At 35.5% G+C, this 20,033-nt stretch overlaps 1 protein-coding gene across 6 annotated transcripts in view; it reads right to left on the bottom strand.

Annotated features, from left to right (window-relative positions):
- Positions 1-6,008: 6,008 nt before the first annotated feature.
- Positions 6,009-20,033, bottom strand: part of ERBB4 (erb-b2 receptor tyrosine kinase 4) — a 1,283,620-nt gene continuing 1,269,595 nt past the window's right edge. For 3 of the 6 annotated variants that reach the window (XM_061383859.1, XM_061383842.1, XM_061383850.1), the window contains 3 exons: positions 16,549-16,596; positions 15,459-15,756; positions 6,009-12,382 (listed from right to left, as the gene is read on the bottom strand). In XM_061383859.1, coding sequence (XP_061239843.1) covers positions 11,937-12,382; positions 15,459-15,756; positions 16,549-16,596 — 792 coding nt within the window. In that variant the 3' untranslated portion in view covers positions 6,009-11,936. The remainder of the gene's footprint in view (positions 12,383-15,458; positions 15,757-16,548; positions 16,597-20,033) is intronic. The other 3 variants (XM_061383869.1, XM_061383854.1, XM_061383866.1) reach the window with 1 other exon arrangement.

Here is a 20,033-nt window from a genome sequence, read left to right on the forward strand (position 1 = left end):
ATTGTGGAGGTCGTATGCAGAGATAGATGATCCACAAAATAAAGCCTGGCTGGCCTTTTAAGGCATCATTTAGAAGCAAGCCATCAGGGGAATTCCCTGGCTGTCCAGTGGTTTGGACTCAGCTTTCACTGCCAAGGGCACAGGTTCAGTCTCTGCTTGGGAAAATAAAATACCACAAGCCAAAAAAGAAAAGAAAAAAGAAAGCTGTCAGACACACAGCAGAAATAAGCCTTTATGTGGTAAGTCAGTGATATTTCAGTGTTGTTTATCATGGTTACAGAATCTTGCAAATTCCTACTAATATACGTCTGGGAATTTAGATGTCACATATGAGAACAAGTAATGGGGAAGAATCTTAAACTGGTCAACTATCTTTCAGATTAATTTTGAAAAAATTTAATTGGTCAGTTTATTTTTTCTGCCTCTAAATAAACTGGAGATTTGGGAAGGGAATTAAATTTTACTACAGAAAAAAAATGTGTTTATCACACATCGGAGAAGGCAACGGCACCCCACTCCAGTACTCTTGCCTGAAGAATCCCAGGGACGGCGGAGCCTGGTAGGCTGCAGTCCATGGGGTAGCGAACAGTCGGACACGACTGAGCGACTTCGCTTTGTCTTTTCACTTTTGTGCATCGGAGAAGGAAATGGCAACCCACTCCAGTGTTCTTGCCTGTAGAATCCCAGGGACGGCGGAGCCTGGTGGGCTGCCGTCTATGGGATCGCACAGAATCGGACATGACTGAAGCGACTTAGCAGCAGCAGCAGCAGCATCACACATCTGAGTTTGAATATTTGAAGAAAAATAATGCTTGCTACTTCATTATAAATATTATAAGAGAAATATAATTTAGTATGCAGGATAAGTTATTTTGATGTCAAGTGGATTTATGTCCCAGGAATGACCACTTTTTCTGCAGCCTGGAAAAGCTTTTTAACCTTACTAAAATTTACTTTCCTCATTTATGAAAAGAGGAAAATAATAATAACTTGTAAGGATGTAGTGAACATTAAATGAGACGATGAGTACAATGTTCTTAACAGAGGGCCAGGCATATGGGAAGCCTTCAATCAAAGTCTATTACTATTTTAATGTTGTTATATGGGCTGGAAGTCCATATAAATATAATGCCTTTACACAGTAAAGGTAAGATGATTGAGTAAATCCAAATAATACACATAAGAAGATGATATAAGATATTTAAGGTAACTAGGATGAGATATTAAGGTTTTATTTCTAAGGATATCTTATGATACGTATGTGCCTCTTGCCCTAGGGATCCATGGACTACTAATAGAATATGTCCTTAAAGCTTGGAATCTTGGTTTTCCTTTGTTTCTAAAAGAGACAGAAAGATTGGATATATATTATTTTGTAGAACACACAATACTTATCTTCAAAATACAAGTAAATAGAAACAGGTTTGCAAGATGGGTATTTTTCTTTTAAGAATCTATGGGTAACTTGCAATAACAGGTATTTCAATATTCACATTCCCATGAGTACCATTTGGTTTAGTCTCCTGATTGCTATCTTGTGCTGAATCGTTCTGTTTATAGCTTTAAAATTGCTATCTGGGTGACAGTCTTCTGTTTCTAATCTTAAAATGGTTATCTAGTGGGTTTGTTCCCTATAGTTCATTGTACAGCTTGATAATACTGTGGAGGGAAATACAATTAGCTAACTATGCACCTGCTCAGTTTACAGTTTTATGAGTGTAACTTGTTCTATGATATACATCTTGGGGCTTGTGATGAAATTGCTTGAAAACAGAAATTCTGTATAAAACTTTGCAATATATAAATATATCATTAAATATTTTAATATGTTTTCTCCATATTACTTTTCTGTATGTATACAAACATATATGTGTGTATATATATATATATATATATATATATAGAGAGAGAGAGAGAGAGAGAGAGAGATCAATAAATACATAAATATAGGTAGATATCTAGCTGGCTTGCAGGGTCTTAGTTCCCCAACCTAGCATCAAACCTGGGGCCCCAGCAGTGGAAGCACCAAGCCTAACCACTGGACCACGAGGGAATTCCCTAATTGAAGTTTTGACATTGGTTCAGGATCAGATTGTATGCTGTATTTCAGAAGTTGCTTCCAGTAGCCATTTAGTAAACCCTAGAAAATTTATTATCTTACTTATGAATTAGGTGTTTGATGTGAAGTTTCTCTTTCTTTAAACATTACTATATGTAATAACATTGCTAGAGCTAGGGATAGTTATATGCCATATTCTCTGATATATGTGGGGGGATTAGTGGTGCTTTTACTGAGCAGATTTATGAGACCCTGAAAAAGGAGACTCTACTAGTAGGCTCCCCACATGGTCATTTTAAAAAATCTTTTTACTTGTGATTATGTTGCATTTATCTTTCTTGAGTGAAAAGAACCAGTTTCTTCATCAAAAATGACTTGCTCCAGGGTAATTTGAGTGAAGTTTTCAGGGCAGTCATCAAAGGACTAATGAAGACCTCTGGGGTCCTTGAATTGAGTCAATTTGTCAGCATGAATTATTCTCCAATCAAAATGAGATTTCTCTGCAGTAGCAGGAGAAAGAGAAGTGTTTAACTAAGTGGAGGAAAGAAAGATACTTCAATCAGAAGATGCTGCTTTTAGGGTGAGGACTACCACTTAGAGATGGTCACTTGACTCTAGATTTGCTATTTTAGTCTTATTTTCTTATCTAGATGACTGCTATTTTAGTAATATCTCAAAACGGTGTGGTGAGTCAAAAACCTACATATGCGGACTAATACATGCTCAAGCACTGTACAATTGGTAGGTATTACAACTACTGTGAAAGAACTCACATGATGCCACTGGAAGTGTCAACTCTACTTTTTAAGATATTAAAGCAATAATAAATGCAAGTTGTTTCTCCCTCTTCCTTAGGCTATCATTGGGTAAAAGTTGATGTATCTCACCATGAACACAGTGAAATGACAATGATCACAAAAGAACAGATCAAAATATTAAAGGGAGAGAATGTGTTCATGTCCATGCAAAGAGCAGAGGTCTAATCAACAGGATATTTAAAGATCTATAACTGAGCAAGTTAAAGAGAACTTATTTCAAAATATTTGAAAATATATATTTTTTGTTCACCCTTTCAGTTGACACCATTTGTATTCAAATGACCAAAATAGTTTGAAAGAGTAATTGTGTTGAATGAGAAATTATTGGAATATAAAGGATTAAGAAACAATAATTAAAATAGAAAAGTTAGAATAAAAAAAAAGGTGTTGGGAGAGGATCTTATTCACATCATTAATGTCTCTGAAATCACTCTCCCCTCTTTCCATGGGCTTGTCCCAAATCATCTCAGTGACTGACTGTTTATAGTCCCTTTTTCTCTCCCTAACTTCAAGCATGGTACTAGCATTTGATATTCCTTATAACAAAAGATTTGCTGGCACCATTTTTATAAACTAAAATGAGTGCAGAAAGGAAAAAATCATAAAAATATTAATGTTATTTGGATACAACTTACCAAATATTTCATAATTTTTTAAATTCCCAAAGCAACAAACCAACCATGGTGAATTAAGTCTGCACAGATGAATGAGTCTGCACACATCAATAGGCTTTTGTGCTAGACGGTAAAAACATATGGAATGTGTTACATTCCAAACAACCAAAGGGTTCTGAAGAATCATTAATGAGGTTCATAAATATGGACAAAAATAAGCCCATTTTCACATCTTCTGATTATTAAATCTAGAACAAATCTTCTTCTTCTTCAATTGGCTTTTCTTATAACATATTTCTGACACAGAAGAGAACATTTGTTTCATATTTTATTGAATTTCATTTATATTAAATTAAAAATATATTTCTGACAGATTCATGTAACAAAAAGGCAGAACAGTTTTCAAATTGTTCAGCTGGGATGATCAGTATGGAATGAGGCAAAGCAGGTCGCATTCTATAATTGCCTGTACAGGTACAATTCTTTCCCAAGAGCCAAGAGAGGATCCTTGAGAACTAACAGAAAAGCCTAATTACAGAAATTTAAAATACTGTTTGTCCCTCATTCTCAAATAACAACAGAAAATGGGAGAAGGGAAGGAGGATGGGGTGAAAGGCTAGAAGGGAGGAAAGAACAAGGGAAATTATACTAAAAATATACCTAACATTAAAAAAGTTAGTATGTGTTAAGTGCATAATCCTTCATAGATAAAATAGAAAAAAAAATCAAAATAACATTACACCACACACAATTGGCATATCCTATTGTGTAAGCGAGTGCAGAGGTTGAACACGTCACCATAGTGCTGAACACAGAATCACAAGTAATGTCAGAATGATAACTTCCAACCCAAAAAAACAATCACAAGCCAATTACTTATATACAAATCAACCCTAAAGACAATTATGTTCCAAATAAAGATGTCCACAGAGGAAAATCAAAGCAACAGTATCCCTATTTACAAATGCAACTAGCCATGTCTTTAACAAGCTATAAAAATACTATTCACATTTTCAAACATACAGTAGTAGTTTTTGTTTGTTTATTTCAAAAAGGCAGCTAACTTTGAACACTGGGATTTAAATGAAACATCAATGGCTTACCAGCTAGGTATTCTTGCACCCCTGTCCTTTGAAGATACTTCAGAAGAGAGAGGGCTTGTTTTCTGTTTACAAGTTAAGAACATAAGGAAATGAATACAAATGTATATAATACCTTAAGCCTCTGCCTTTTTGGTAAAGTGTCTCCCTTTATCACCTGAACTGATCTTAGTCAACTACTCTGATGCATGTATGAGATGAGTGCTTGAGAGAGGATTTCATGTGACTTATTATTTATTTATTTATTTATTTTTGTGCTCTGAACTATCTAGCAGATCAATTTCATTTTCATTTGACCTTACTGTAATGGTGCTCAAGAAAGATGAACAAGTAGTCAGGTCGTGTGAAAATGCAGTTTTGACCTGCAGGAACTCAAGTTCCTGGTGCTCACAACAAGAGATGTAGGCACACCAGCCAGTGAGATGTGCATTCAAAGTTAGCTGCCCTCGCACAGCTGCTCAGTTTAATAATCGACCCATTTAACAGCAGTACCAATTTATGCTACATATTCCAAAGTACCTTACTTTAAAAGAACAGCTTACATATCTACACTTAGAAAATAACTTCCGCAGTTGATTACTGAAGTAATCCCAAAGGATTCTTGGAGTGCTATGCTGTAACCCCCTCGCTCCCCCCACCCAGCCCCTGAGAGATCCAGAAATATACAGGAAAATGACTCTCACATTAGGGAAAAGGTACAACCCCCACCCACCGCCCCCCCCATTGACTGAAAAATCTGGAAATGATACTCAAGAATCAGGTGATGTCATTACTTAGGAGGTATGATTTGCTTTCCTTCAAAACAGCTACAGGCCTGGGGAAAAAACAGCTACACATCAGGGATAAAAATAGCAGTAAAGGCAAAGTGGTTTGGACAAGTTAGGCTATTGCCTACAGGTATGAAATTTTGTTTTCTTGTATTTGTATATTTGAGCAAATATAACCACATGTCATGGTGATACAGGTAAAATTCTTAGAGCACTGAAAGAAAAATGTCCTGAAAGAGCAAAAGTAGAGAAAAAAATGGCGATTTATTAGACAACATGGGCTTTCGTTTCTGTGAAACCGCATTCATTATATATTTGTCAGATGGATGAACGATCCAGTAAAGAGTTACAGGTGGTTCTCGGAGCTGAATAGTCTTTACCATTATAAGACTCTTCGTTATGGAAAACACACACACACACACACACACACACACACACACACAAACATATAGCAGCTGTAAAATATTTGCAATCAGGAGCAAAGTAAGATAAATAAAGTCAATACTTTGCTGGCATAATAACTTATTAGAATGTAAAGTTTTTATGAAATGATTAAATCTAAAACCTACCAAATGTATGTGCACATATGTGTTTCAAGATTCATCACAGGCTGACGAATTCTTACAAAGGACGAAGTAAGAGACTCAATCTTCATGGAAAAGCATAATTTTAATTACATAAAGCATACTCTGTGCAGTCATTTATTTGAGAAATAATTTAAACAATGTCCAGATTGTTAGTACCTTTTATGGAAAAGTCAGACGTTTGAGGGCAGAGGCTAAATCAGTATTTCACAAAGCAACATGTGGGACCTCAGAGTTCTATTATGGCTTGAGACAGGCACAGCATCATGAGGGCCACTTTGAACTGAGGTGGAGTAAGTGAGGAAAACAGAGTAACCATGCCAATAGGAAAAGAAGTAAGGCCAGGATTTTCCTGTAATGTCCAGAGAAAAATGAATTTTTCTGTGATTTCTAACAAGATAATCACTTACTTGCAGAGCTGACTATCAAAGAGTATTTTCCAGGGTAAGCATGTGAATACCTCCATGAAATTAGGGCTTAGAGTCTTTTCAGCTCATGACTAGAGAAGCATTTCTGTGCCCTAAAGATCACCTGACTCTGAAGAGGTGAGGCAGGGGTCTGCAAAAGTGACATGTCTTACATTTTTGCAACTCTATAAAATCAGGGGACTTGAATCAAGGGTCTAAATTTTATTTATTTATTTAGTTTTTACAGAGACTTCTTTTTTAATGAAAAGAACAAAGCAGCCCATGGTGTGAAAAATCGTTTCCATATAAAAACACAAGGGCTCCTCACCCAACATGGTGCCCACGAGAGCTTCATGTTTGCAATTGTGGAAAGAACAACTCTTGCAAAGTTTCTCTGGGATTATAAAAGATTGTAATACTTCTACCCAGAGGTATAAACAACATCAAGGTCTCCGTTGATACTGTTACTCTAAAATGATGTCCAGTCTATATCTCTGTAATATTATTCCTTCTTAAGCAAATGGCAGGAGATACGAGTCTGCCTTTAGGTGTCTGCATGGGTACAAGGCTGTCCTTTAAAGGCCATATACACTGAGAAGCCTTTAAAGGACAGTCTCGTACCCATGCAGACACCTGGGGACGCAAAGAGTTGGACGCGACTGAGCGACTTCACTTTCACTTTCTTTCACTTTCATACTGAGAGGCCGGGCAGAATTCTCTGCCTTCAGCATAAACAGCAGATTTACTTTTCTGGCTTTTCGACAACTAGACACTTATCCACCCGAAATTCTCATCAGTCCTATTAAAAATTATCTGGTTATTAACTAGTTCTCATCAGTCCTATTAAAAATTATCTGGTTATTAACTAGAGTCCAAAATAATGGAAATACAGCAGCTTGCTTTAGTATTTATTTCTCAGAATATTGTTAATAAATTCCTTGGATTCTTTTTGGAAATGGGACGGTATCATGGAAAAAAGAAAGGATATATCACAAAATTAAATGCATTTTGTTTGTTTGCTATATGGTGCCACTCATTCTTTTGTCTCTGCATAAGGTAATAGAACATTTTCATTTCCTTCACTTCATTTTGAAAATTCTTACTTAAAGTCATATTTGCCTGTTAAACGCTACAAGGTGGTGTTTTGCAAAACAAATCTGAAAATTTTCTCTTTACATGGAAAACATTTTACAAGCAGTCAAGGAATAAGAGAATGGGAAAAGAATTGTAATGCTTTAAAGCAAGTTTTCATTAGTGAAACTCACTTTTTACATGCCTACTTTCAGCTAAACCTAACAAATAATAAATTTAAGTGACAAACATTTTTTTACTACACAAAATCCATCCTACATCTTCATATCCTGCATTTTATTTTGCTACGTTATTTTTGTGATTAGTTTCCTAGTTTGATAGTATTAAAATCATTTAACATATCTTAACCTAACTAAATCTACATCTTACAGCATTATCATGGTTCTGCCCAGATATATACAAGCTCTCATGGTCACCTTTTCTATTACCTTATGAACTACATATACTAGTTAAATAATCAACATTTATAGATGGATGAATAATTCAAGTTTTGAAATAAAGTTTAGATAGCTCTAGAAAAACATGTATTTACATCCTTCCCTGTCAAGCTTAACCAATTTCCTTTTTTTTTTTTTTTTAATTTTTGACACTTCAAAAAGCATGTTGATAACCCTTCCAACTTCATCTACGAGCAGAACCTCACAGTCCTGCTGGTTTGTCCTAGGCATTGGAAATATACATGATCTTCATGCCAAGTCCTGATTTACAAGGTATTAACATATACATTATACACTTAAAATAACACTATTTCTCTTCTCCAGCTACAAATATTCATTCTTCCTGATCTACTAAGAAAACAAACTCAAATTTTTGCTTTATACATTTTAATCTGATTTGAGTTTTGCATTGATTTTTTATTCCATGTCAAGAATATTACTCAAGAAAGAACTCTGCTCCTCAACTGTGCCACTAGTAATTTAGAAAATCAACTGTTATCCAGTAGTTCAAGCACCTTTTTGTGGTTCAGGATGCTTTGTGGTTTTGGGTCTACCTTGGTTTAGAAGACATCTTTTCTTACCTATCTAAGAACTACTGCCCTGAACAACCAATTAGTTATACAGTTTTTCTTACCTGGAAATAAGATTCCCCAAGATAGGTCTAAGCTAAAAGATTTGATGATTAAAAAAAATACAGTCTGTGTAATTTGACTATTTTCTTCAAATTTACTTAATTGGTTCTGCATATTTGCATTAATACAACTAGCCTGATATCCCAGTGCACTTTGAAGGCTTTAATTGTATTTTAAAATTTCATTCTATTGAGTCGAGTGAGTTATTCTTTGGAACAAACTTTTTTTTTCTCCCTCTCATACACTTTGAAATATGTTTTCCTGGGGGACAAAAATAAAACAAAAGAGAAACTCTTAAAACAACTGAAATCAAGTATGTACTAGAGAAATCATTCAAAAGGAACAATTAGATTCTTGTGAAGCATTTTAGGTCATTTTGGATTATACGTGAATCTATCTCCAGTTATTAGTACCTGTTTTACATAAGTCTTATGTTCCCAGGATGAAGGAGATACTACCTTTACTGAATATACTTCTATTACCTTAACAGTAAAATAATTTTCTTTCCTTCTCTAAGTGATTCTGCTTGTCATTTTCCCCAAAAAACTGTATGAATATCGTAAATCAGGAGAAAAAGTCAAGCTCTAGTATCCAACAAGGATACTGTCAGTGATAAGTTGGTACAGATTTATCTAGAAAAAGAAGTTTCTATCTAAACTTCTATAAATGATGATGTGAGGACTGCTTTTCCTGGAGACTCCTCTGACTAGGTAGAAGAACTCTGAGCTCTTAGGCTGTGGCCCTGAATCATTCTGTCTTCACCCCTGGGAAATACATGTTTGAACTTCATTGTAAGACCTCTCAAAAAACGCCTCCTTACTCGACCTCATTCTTTTAGTTTCCCTCACTTTTCACAACTTCAGAAGAAATCAATTCCAATGTCTGCAATGTTCTTGGGCAAAACCCAACATCTACTGCTGATTTAATGGTTAAGTTAGAATCCGGAAATGACACTTAGCCAGTGATACAATACCCTTCTAGACCAGTTTGCGTTTGGATGATAACACTGAAACTATCCTATGTGTTACCTTCAGTAACTTGTAGGATGTTTCACTCATGACCCAGATGAGTTCACAGAAGATCTTTTAACAAACAGCTGATTTTATATGATTGTTCAAAAAAGAGTCCATGCAATTGTATTCTTTGAATTATAAAAAAAATTAAATGTCATTCCAAATACATTTTAATTGTAAAATTTTAAAGTTAGGGATAGTATTGCATTTATCTGGGTGTTCCCCACATAACACAGTGCTTTTAGTAGACTATAAATAAATATGAGTTGAAAAATAAGGGAGCTGAATGGGTGGAGAGACTTACTTTTTCAAAATAGGCAGAAACCTAGATTTCTTGTCATTTTTTCCCCTACTGTTTCCCATGGAGATTTTCAGTCTGTTTTCAATTAGGTGATTCATTCTGGAGAAGGAAATGGCAACCCACTCCAGTATTCTTGCTTGGAGAATCCCATGGATGGGGGAGCCTGGCAGGTTACAGTCCATGGGGTCGCAAGAGTTGGACACGACTTAGCGACTAAACTACCACCACCAGGTGATACATTCAAATTCTAATATTTTATCCCTGGAAAGAAATATAGTTTACAAAATTCCAAATAAATTGGGGCAGATTTTCCTAGAAGGGGCAGATTTATATCCAATTTTTCTAACTGCTGACCTGAGGCCTCCATTTTTCTGAAAACTCAACCCTATCCTTTGTTTCTATTGCTCATCTTAACTCAATAGGTATTCTTCAAAATGATACACAATAAAGATGGCTCTAGAACTAGGATGCTGTTTGAAGAAAAAGAGTTATATAACGTATCAAAAGGGTAGTACGTTGTATATTAAAATAATTACATGAGAAACTTTTTTCACATTTATTTACAACTTTTAACCCAAGGATCTATCTAAAGCAGTGAATGTTCGTTTATTTCTTTTTGTTATACCAATTTATGTGCAAAGTTACCTTCCACTTAATATAAATGAGTCTTATACTAAAAATTCCATGGAATTTAAGCCAATCCTTACTTGCATTCCTTCAAATGGAGTGTATAAACTGAACAACTTTCCTCATGTAGAAAATGGGATATTACATGTGGAGCATGTACTGACTCTTTTACCATAATCCCCTGATATTCTTCCAAAATCCTAACTTGCTTGGTTTGGCATTTCCACAGTCTTTCTTTATCTTAGCTCTTTAAAAAAAATGTACTCAAATGTGTTATTTTGCTGGTTGCTTCCATATTGCTTCATTCAAAATCCAAAATGAAGTTCAGAAAGAGAACAAATAAAATTACAGCTCAAGTGCAAACTACATTTCTGAGTATCTGTCAGGTAGACATACTCAATCCAGTGTGTTTCTTCCAGTTCAAAGGATTCCCCATTGGACCACCCCTGAAAGTGTCAGTAGGTTTTATGAACCACGCACAACTGTCTCTTAGTTTCCCTTCTATTCTTAACATTATTACTACCTATCAAGTACTGTCTTTCATAGAGGGGAAGAAAATGAAGAATATAAAGGAATGGAGGGAGGAGAATCCATATTCAATATTGTAAAACACAAAAGTTTGATTTAATGTTATATTTGACCAATACCTTGGCCTCCCCTTCTAATTTTAAAGACTGTATATTTAAAATAGTGGCCATTTCACCATATTAAAATATCTCTTTTTACAATTCTTTCAATTTATAGCAACACCTAAGAAGGTTTGATGTAAAAATCTTTGCAATTACAAATTAAAGCTGAAGATATAGGAGAAAGTAATATGAAGAAACAGATCAAAGCAAAACAAAGTGATAAAATAAAAAAGCTCCCCAAACATAATTACTGGTTATAACTTGGATGAAGATTCAAAAATTATGAAGGCTGAGTTGGCCATTCTTGCTTGTCAAGACAGAAACTGGTGGAGAACGAGTTTGGATTTTCAATCTTAAGTTACTATCATACATTATAGAAAAGGTTATCGTTTTGTTCTACTGAAAACGTCCTTAGGATTACCAGGGATGTTGAAAATATACGGATCAGTTCCTGCAGATAGGAACAGATAGCTTGGATCTTTCAAGCATCTGCTTTGAAAGAAAGGAAGGAAGGAATAAAAAGAAAAAAAAATGGTGGGGTGTGGGACGTGGAGAACTAGTTTGACGGCAGGCAGTATTGCCTCCTATTTGCGTGTCCTTTTCTAGCTGTTCCAGTCTCCTGGCCAACCCATGCAGAGAAATGAAGAAGCAGTGTGGTTCCTCCTCTCTTTCTCTTTCAGTCCTTCCTTCTAATGTTCAAGTTAGATAAGCACAAAATTAGCATTGCATCTCTATAGCTTCCACTGGGAAGTGTCAAAACTACTGGCCTTGGGAGTAGAAGGAAGAAAACAAGAGAAAGAGAGGCCGCGGGAAATGAGAGTGGGTGTGTCTCTCCACCCGGAAACCACAGCGGAGCTCACACCACAGTATTCCGGTGTCTGTAGGGCGGCGGAGGCAGCACAGTGCCTGGCTTCAGCGAGAACTCAGAGAGGTATTCGGGATTCTCGGCCACAATAGGCCGGATCCGTCCATTTTGTTTATAAAAATATTTTGTGCTGTACTCCTGCAGGTAGTCTGGGTGCTGAAGGGTGCTCCGAGGTGGCAGGCTGTGGTTCCAGTAGTCGGGGTTGTCGAATGCTTTCTTGGCCTTCTCTGGCACAGACAGTACGCTGTTCTTCAGGTACTCGGCGTTCCCCAAGGCGTTGGCAAAGGTGTTGAGGTACAGCGGCTCGTTTACATACTCATCCTCTGCCTTGGGTGGACCACTGGAAGCGCTGTGATATTCGGGATTATCCAAAGCCTGAAGGTCTCCATTTTTCCTCCGAGAAACGAAAGGGTTCTCCTCCACAGGGTTCAGGTATTCTGATGGAATACAAAAGTATCAGTTAACATCTACTTTCTGGAAAATGTAATTCTGGCCATGGTTATACAGGACGGTTAGTTTCCTTTTCCAGAACAATAAAGCCACGGGTTTCATGAATTTTCCCCAAAACTATTCTGTTGATTACAACTGTCATAGGAAAGACGAGTAAGTGGGCAAAAACATGTTAGTGACAAAACAAGGCACCAACAGGGCCAACGTCAGAGTTCCTGTCCTTCAGAAAGAAGGAAAGACCGTTCTTCTTTCCTTCTAATTATATTTGTCTCTCCTACATATTGCAGAAGGAAAATGGCAACCCACTCCGGTATCTTTGCCAGGAGAAGTCCCTGGACAGAGGAGCTTGTCGGGTTACAGTCCATGGGGTCACAAATGGTCAGACACGACTGAGCGACTCACACTCCTACACATGGGGCCGGTTGTTTAAATGCTTCTGTTTTTTAGAAGTTAGTCATTTCTGTTAGAAAATCAAACAACCTATCAGGATTAAATAGCCTTTAACTGTGGAGAAGTGAGAATTCTAAAAATAGTGTTGGAAAATCAAGATTAACTCCATGCCATAATAAATGAATGAAGTAAAAGAATAGTGTTTCTTAGTCTATGTATTTGCTGGGAATGTCTGCATAAGTAATAATGGTTTGATTATAGATGTTCCCTCAGAAAGATAAACACACAGGGAAGAAAACATCTAAGGAAAAGACTCAACTAATCAAATCAGATAAATAGCTAACATGCTTTTAAATTGACTTGCTTGATAGTACGTAAGCTTAACAATAAATATAATTGTAACGTTTATTTCCAGTAGCTAATCATAATAATAAGATAGCAAACTATAGTTTGAATCATATGAAATTACTGTTTTGTAGGTTGAAACCAGTCTTAGAGCAGCTATTTTGTATGATTCAATATAATAAATTTATCTAGAATAGGTATTGGCCTAGAATTTTTTTAAAAATGCTGCTAGTTAATACTGCTTCCCTCAAGTTTAATTCTACCCCTTTGTTTATAGTGTAGACTATACATAGACATATCGACACATATGTAGCATATCCTCTTTTTAAATATATGCACAAAAATGACACTTTAGCTATTCTTATTTTGGTGTCAGGGTAGGAAGAGGGCCTGTTTGTTGAGATACTACCATTCTGAAACAAACTTCCTATCCTCCATACCAAACTTGACAACATAGAGAGAAAAATCTTATCAATCCAGGGTTATTTTTTCCTGGATATAGAGCTGTTGGATATAGTTAACTATTTAGCATCATGTGCAAGTTAAGAGACAGTAATGAAAAATCCCATGGACAGAGGAGCCTGGTGGGCTACAGTCCATGGGGTCACAAAGAGTTGGACATGACTGAGGACTGAGCAAAAAGTAATAATAATAATGAATATCCTACCATCAAATTCACAGATTATAGTTCAGTATCTTACAAGGCACTATCACTTCATCCTCACAACAATCCTGTGAAAAAGGCATGCAAACTGTATTTTTCTAGCTTTGTAGACAGAAAATCGGGATTAAATGATGTATGAAGGATACAATTAGCGTTGAAGTAGAATTCAAATTCCCTAACTTATATTGAAAGATCTTCTTGTTCTATGGCATGGTTTTCACTGTTGCCCTTATAGGAAGGAGTAGGTTGAACTTTATACTTCATCACAAGTTTTAATTTGAATGGGTCTCAAAGCTACTGTCATTTTAAGAAAAATATATAAAAAAGAAAAACTTTAAGGGAGTCAGAATTGGATTTTTCTTACTAGATTCCTGAAATTTCTCCATTGAAAATATAGGTATGTCTATACTAAAATTATCTGCTCTCTGAGAACTGGGCTAGAATAGAATAACCTTCTACAGAAACGTGGGTTTCTTAGTACACAGAGATAAAATCTGGGGATGGTCTACCTACTGTGAGTCTACACAGACTGAATTGCTTTTCTCTTGGAAGGTTCAAGGTACCTTTTCTCAATGCAATCTGCTCATCTATTGTCCTAATGCAAATTCGTATAGTCATGTGGTTCCGTAGACGAATAGTTTTATGGTTGAGTTGAGAATCTTCCCGGGGAACATTCCACTTTCTGAAGGATCTGCCAAATCTTCCCAAAACCTACATTTGTGTCACTACTAGGCTACTCAAACTTCCAATTCTTCATTACAGTAATATTTTCATACATATGGAAGTGGATATATTTTAATAGGTTATTGATAATATGTACTTAGTGATGCCTTAACTGAATATTACAAAAGTGAATATAACTACATATTAAGGGAGATAAAGGACCTTCATACAGAGTCTTAAAATATAATTTACTGTGACACTAAGACTCTGGGACACAGTCATCAGTTTTTAATAACAGTCATCCATCTTCTCTTTTTTTCTGATGCTGTTAACATAGAAGGAAAGAGTTTTTTTCAAAATTGAAATTTATTTGGATATTTAACATGCCTACTACGAACTTTGTAAAGTTATTGCTGTGCTTCCTAAAACCATAAACTATGAATATTTTCAAGATGTGATGGTATACGTATAAGTATATGGAGGGCCAGAACTTTAATTTTTGAAATGTACCCTATCAGAAGTCATAATTTCCTATAATAAGCTGGGTCATTTAAATGACACCATTTTAATGCATCAATCAAATCTTTTATTGATGCCATCAAAAGCTTTGGACACTTTTACCAATAATACCAGTTTTTATGATCACCAGTGGAGCAAGGGTTCTGAAATCTTGTGATATGCTGCCTCATTTAAATACTCCAATAAAGTTATGTTTATATCAGTGCTTCTCAAGCTTAATTGTGCATAAAAGTCTCCTGGGGATCTTGTTCAAATGCAGATTCCTAATCAAGTGGGGTCTGAGATTCCAGTTTCTAAAAAAGCCCCTAGATGATGTGGATGCTGTTAATTCAGATAGCCTACTAGGAGTAGCAGTGTCTAGGCCTTTTGTGGGTCACAAATGTTACACAGGCAAATGGTTTGGCAGTTTCCCTTCTAGACTTTGCTTATGTTGATGAAAGTAAATGTCAAATGCCAATCATTTCTGAGCATTCTGTTTGTACCTTGTTTGGGTTTGTCTCGCATAGGAGTCATGTAACCTTCTTCATCCAGCTCTCCTCGTGGGCTCCGTTCTGGGGCAAACACTGTGGGGTCAGCGCTGTATCTCTGGGTGCTACTGTCCTCTTGGACATGGGGTGCCATGGATTTGCGTAAGGTGCCATTACAGCAGGAGTCATCAAAAATCTCTGCAGTAGCCCCCTGAGCAATGGGGGCTTCTGGGATTGTGCTGGTGGTGGCCCTGTAGGGCATGGGCACTCCTTGTTCTGCAGCGAAGCCCCCGTCTCGGTAGACAAACTGGTTCTGTCAATAGTAGAAACACATTTGGAGACCAAAGTTATTGGGAGGAATAGCAATCAAAAATATGGATGTTAATAACCAAAAGGATACAGAAGTTTGTCTTTCAGAGCAAAGTCAGAGTTTATTGTTTTTTTTTCCCCCCTAATAGTTAATGAGTCTGAGTTATAGACTAGAAACACCTAATATTCTAATTTTGTCCTATAAAGTAAATCAATTGTGGGAAAACAATTTGGAAATATATGTTTTAATTTTACTAACCACCTAACAATGGTCTAATAAAAAGTATTTCATATTCTTTTCCACAACTGCCTATTTTTAATGTAAAAATTCAAAGTGAATTTTCAAGACAAATGGCAATGTCATTAACTATAGGCAGTTGCCATTATGAACAGAAGCCCAGTGATGACATTTGAATGGTGAGAGTTCCTTACTGCCTTCTAGTCTATTGTTACTATAATTTTGAGTCTATAAGTACATAACTGGAAAATCATCACCAAAATTCTGACTTTTTAGCACAAGACCTATAATCATGGACATAAAGATAACCTCCTTACCCAGAAGCATAATGTATGAGCCCAGGTAAATTTTTCAGATGAAAATCAAAAGCTACTGTGGATGAATGATTATCTACTGAGATAAAACATATCTACATAGGCAGCTACACAAGCTACGGTAAATTCTTAACTCACTGTTGGCAAAGGCAAAATGAGGAAATTATGGTGAGACGAGACAGAGGAAACATGGTAGGCAAAGACCAAAATCCTAAAAGATGAAGGTTGATTGTGAAATACTTACTCCTGACATAGGGGTGTAGGCAGGAGGAGGGCTGTGTCCAATTTCACTCTAATAGGAAAGAAAAATGGAATGATGGATATAATAAGAGGTGATATGAATGGGAAAAAAAAGAAAAGAAAAAGAAAAGCCACATGAGTTGTATGAACCAATAGGGAACATGTGCACAACAGTGATGTTTGCTAAACATCCCTTATGTACTCTGATCTCAAGAACGTTTATTTATATATTTTGAGAGTACTATATATAATTCAGTCCTTGTAAAGGAAAATTAAAAAGAAAAATTTTAAATGCATTAAAAATTATGTTGACAATAAATATTCTTCTGATGAACCCTGAAAGAAAGGGAAAAGTAAATAATAAACTAGAGTTATAAACAAGGAATGCTTTCCTCTGTTATACTTTAGGTGACTGGAATGATCACATATCACCACATTAACTTTTCTCCTATAAGAAGCTTATCTAAAAAGAGATGGAAGTAGATATCAATTTTCTTGGAATAATTTTTGTTATCAAATTACATTTATTCTTTATCACTTCAGCTAAGTGTCAGCTTCTCAACCTTTTCTTATAGAAAGGGTAAATAATATTTTCTCATTAGTCTCTTTTTAAGTGAACAAACAGCAGAAAATCTTGAAAAATTGGTTTCTTTCCTGGAAACATGCTTTACATACATTACTTTTATGTATTTAGAATCAGTTGAAATTAGATAGCAATTAGAAAAAAAAACCCAAAAAGACATATTCTTATGGCTTACAACTCTAACCTATGGGTTAAATAAAAGTCAGTATAAAAATATGATAAAATATTAAGGATAACTTTCTTTAGGCTAAGCACAGGAGATATATGAATGCCAATTCTTTTTCTTAGCATATATGTATATAAAATACCAATTATTTATTAAGCACATTTCTTGAGAAACCACCATCTGTGTATGCACAAGGCACTTTTCAAGGCACTTGAGATAATGAATAATGAAGATAAAAACAGTTGGTTTTGTGAACCTTTCATTCTATACCTTCTGGCTTTAAGTGAACAGATATGACTAAAATAAACCTCAAAGACAACATCTTGAAACATCTATAAAACAGAGCTAAATCTTATTCCAGGTCGATGTTTTTATAATTTACAGATTGATAGAACAACCTAAGAATATGGCCCCACAGAGATTAACTGTTCAATACAAATTAATAGCAACTAGATAATAGAATTTTCCTTAACTGAGTCTTCTGAACTTAAGGGGACAAGCTCTGAACACTTACACTGAATTTACATTTTACCTCTGCCCATAACTGAGTCACTTACATGATGGTATAGAAAATATTTCTTTCTTTCTTTCTCTAGTAACATAACTAACATCACACTAAAGGATATAACATGGAAATTTGGATATATTTGTTATGCAATGCATAGGAGGAGCTTTGTAGAGTGGACAGATTGTTGTATGGTATTGTTGGGACTGAGCTCCAGTCCCAATTATGAGTGATGTGGTCAATCATGAAATACCTCATTTTTGTCCTTGGCCTCTTTACCTTATTCTTAATGAAGATACCTATTCTTAATGGAGAAATAAGGTATTTCACATATGAATAAGCTTTGTAAACTCTGCACTATTATACAAATGTAGAGGATATATAAAATTTAAATGTTCACACCTGCTAAATCAGATTTTTAAATTCAAGCAATCAAACTGCCAAAGCTTCTCATCAAAGAAGCATTTTTAAATGCTTACCTGTCTTCCACATCACCTGAAATATATTTTGCTATCTTTCAGAAAGTTATTAAATCTAATTCATTTGTTCATAAATTTGAGAAAGAAATTTTTCATATAATACAGTGATATGTTAAAATAGAAAGCTGGTACAAAAATATGACACCTGCCTGTTGGAACTTTATCATATTACAATCTTGGCTTTACCCTTTCATTAAACTTGAATTATTTGGCAAACATTTAGTAAATATTTGTTAAATTTATATGATAAAAGCATAGGGATTATGTTAGATGCTGGAGATATCATGATATACTAAGAAAGGCTTGGCCAGTGGCCTTTCCCAGTTTACATTGTATGATCAAACATTTCCTGAGATTGTTGAAAGAAAAAAGCAAGAGTAAAGTGAGGATGGAGTGAATTTATTTCAATTATATGATTATATATTAAAAGGCAAAGTATTTCAAAGTATTCATAATCACCAGTGTTCCTTTGACCTCTTATTTGCAAGAGTTGTTATACTGGGTAATGTTTGAATTGTGGCTGAAAAAATAGCACTGCCTGCTACATGTTTAGCATTTTATAAAACTTGAGAGAGAAATGACCAAAAGAATAACTTACAAGTCATTCTTCATCAGGAAATACTTTATTATCTATATTCATTATCTGGGCTAGGCCATCTTCAATTGTAAAGGCATCATATTAAAAATAATTAGACCTCTTGCAGTTAGTGTGTTCCAAGACAGGAAGTGTGGCCATGCTTTATTTGAATGCATCTGCTGTCCTGCATTTGTAAGTCTTTCCATTAGCAGCCAGCCAACTCTGCTTCTGGACACACTGCCAGATACCATCACAGTAATAAGAGTGTCTTCATGTTCTTCCTAGTTTTTACCATTAAAATAGGAAAAAATGCTAAGCAAAGTCCCCTTAGTGTTCATTGTTTTTAGGGTTACTGGCTGCTTTTTATGTTTCTGTTTCCATTTGCTTTTTTTTCTGTTTTCCATGATAAAAAGCACCTCATTCATATCTCCCTGGAAGGGCAATACATCTACAAGGGAACATCTGTGAGGCCAATTAGCTGGGCTGGAAATGTGATATAATTGTTGTTTAAATATATTTAAATTACATGTTAATCACTATGTCATAATTTATAGGCTTTGAAAATAACTTTTTGTACTTGAGAGCCAAGCCAGATTTTACTTGTTTTTGCCATTTTTAGTTTGTAACAAGCTCTTCTCATTCCCCACACAACCATCCCTCCAATTCCCCACACTTGAAGAGCTGAACTTTTAATACTGGAAAGAATGACAGCTGCAAGTAAATTGGTTGAGTAAAAATTAAGATCCCCACGATCAGAATGAGCTGGAATGACCTTAACGTCCTAAGCATAACAAAGCAGTGCTCTCAGTTTAAAGGCTTTTGTTATTTTATTGTGCCACTTTCTAAACTGTCTATCAAAGCCTGGCTTTGAGGATCTTCAGGAAGCAGCACTGGGTACATCTGTTCAATTAACTGGCAAGGGGATTTATTGTCAGCAGGACAAAGATAGAAAGAGGTGGGCTATAAACTGGCAGGTGATATGGAGCTTGTTCCTGGTGGGGAACTATGTAAGGGTGATGAAGAGAGTCAAGTTTAATTTGTGGCTGTAATCACTGGGACACTGTATGATTAACTTGGACTCAAATCCCAGGGGTTATAGAGAAGGCAAATGTCAGCAAATATATCAAATACAGTATTAAATGGATATTTACATACACCATGTCCGAAAATTTACTTTTC

This window comes from Bos javanicus, chromosome 2 (assembly GCF_032452875.1).
Source record: "Bos javanicus breed banteng chromosome 2, ARS-OSU_banteng_1.0, whole genome shotgun sequence".
Lineage (NCBI taxonomy): Eukaryota > Metazoa > Chordata > Mammalia > Artiodactyla > Bovidae > Bos > Bos javanicus.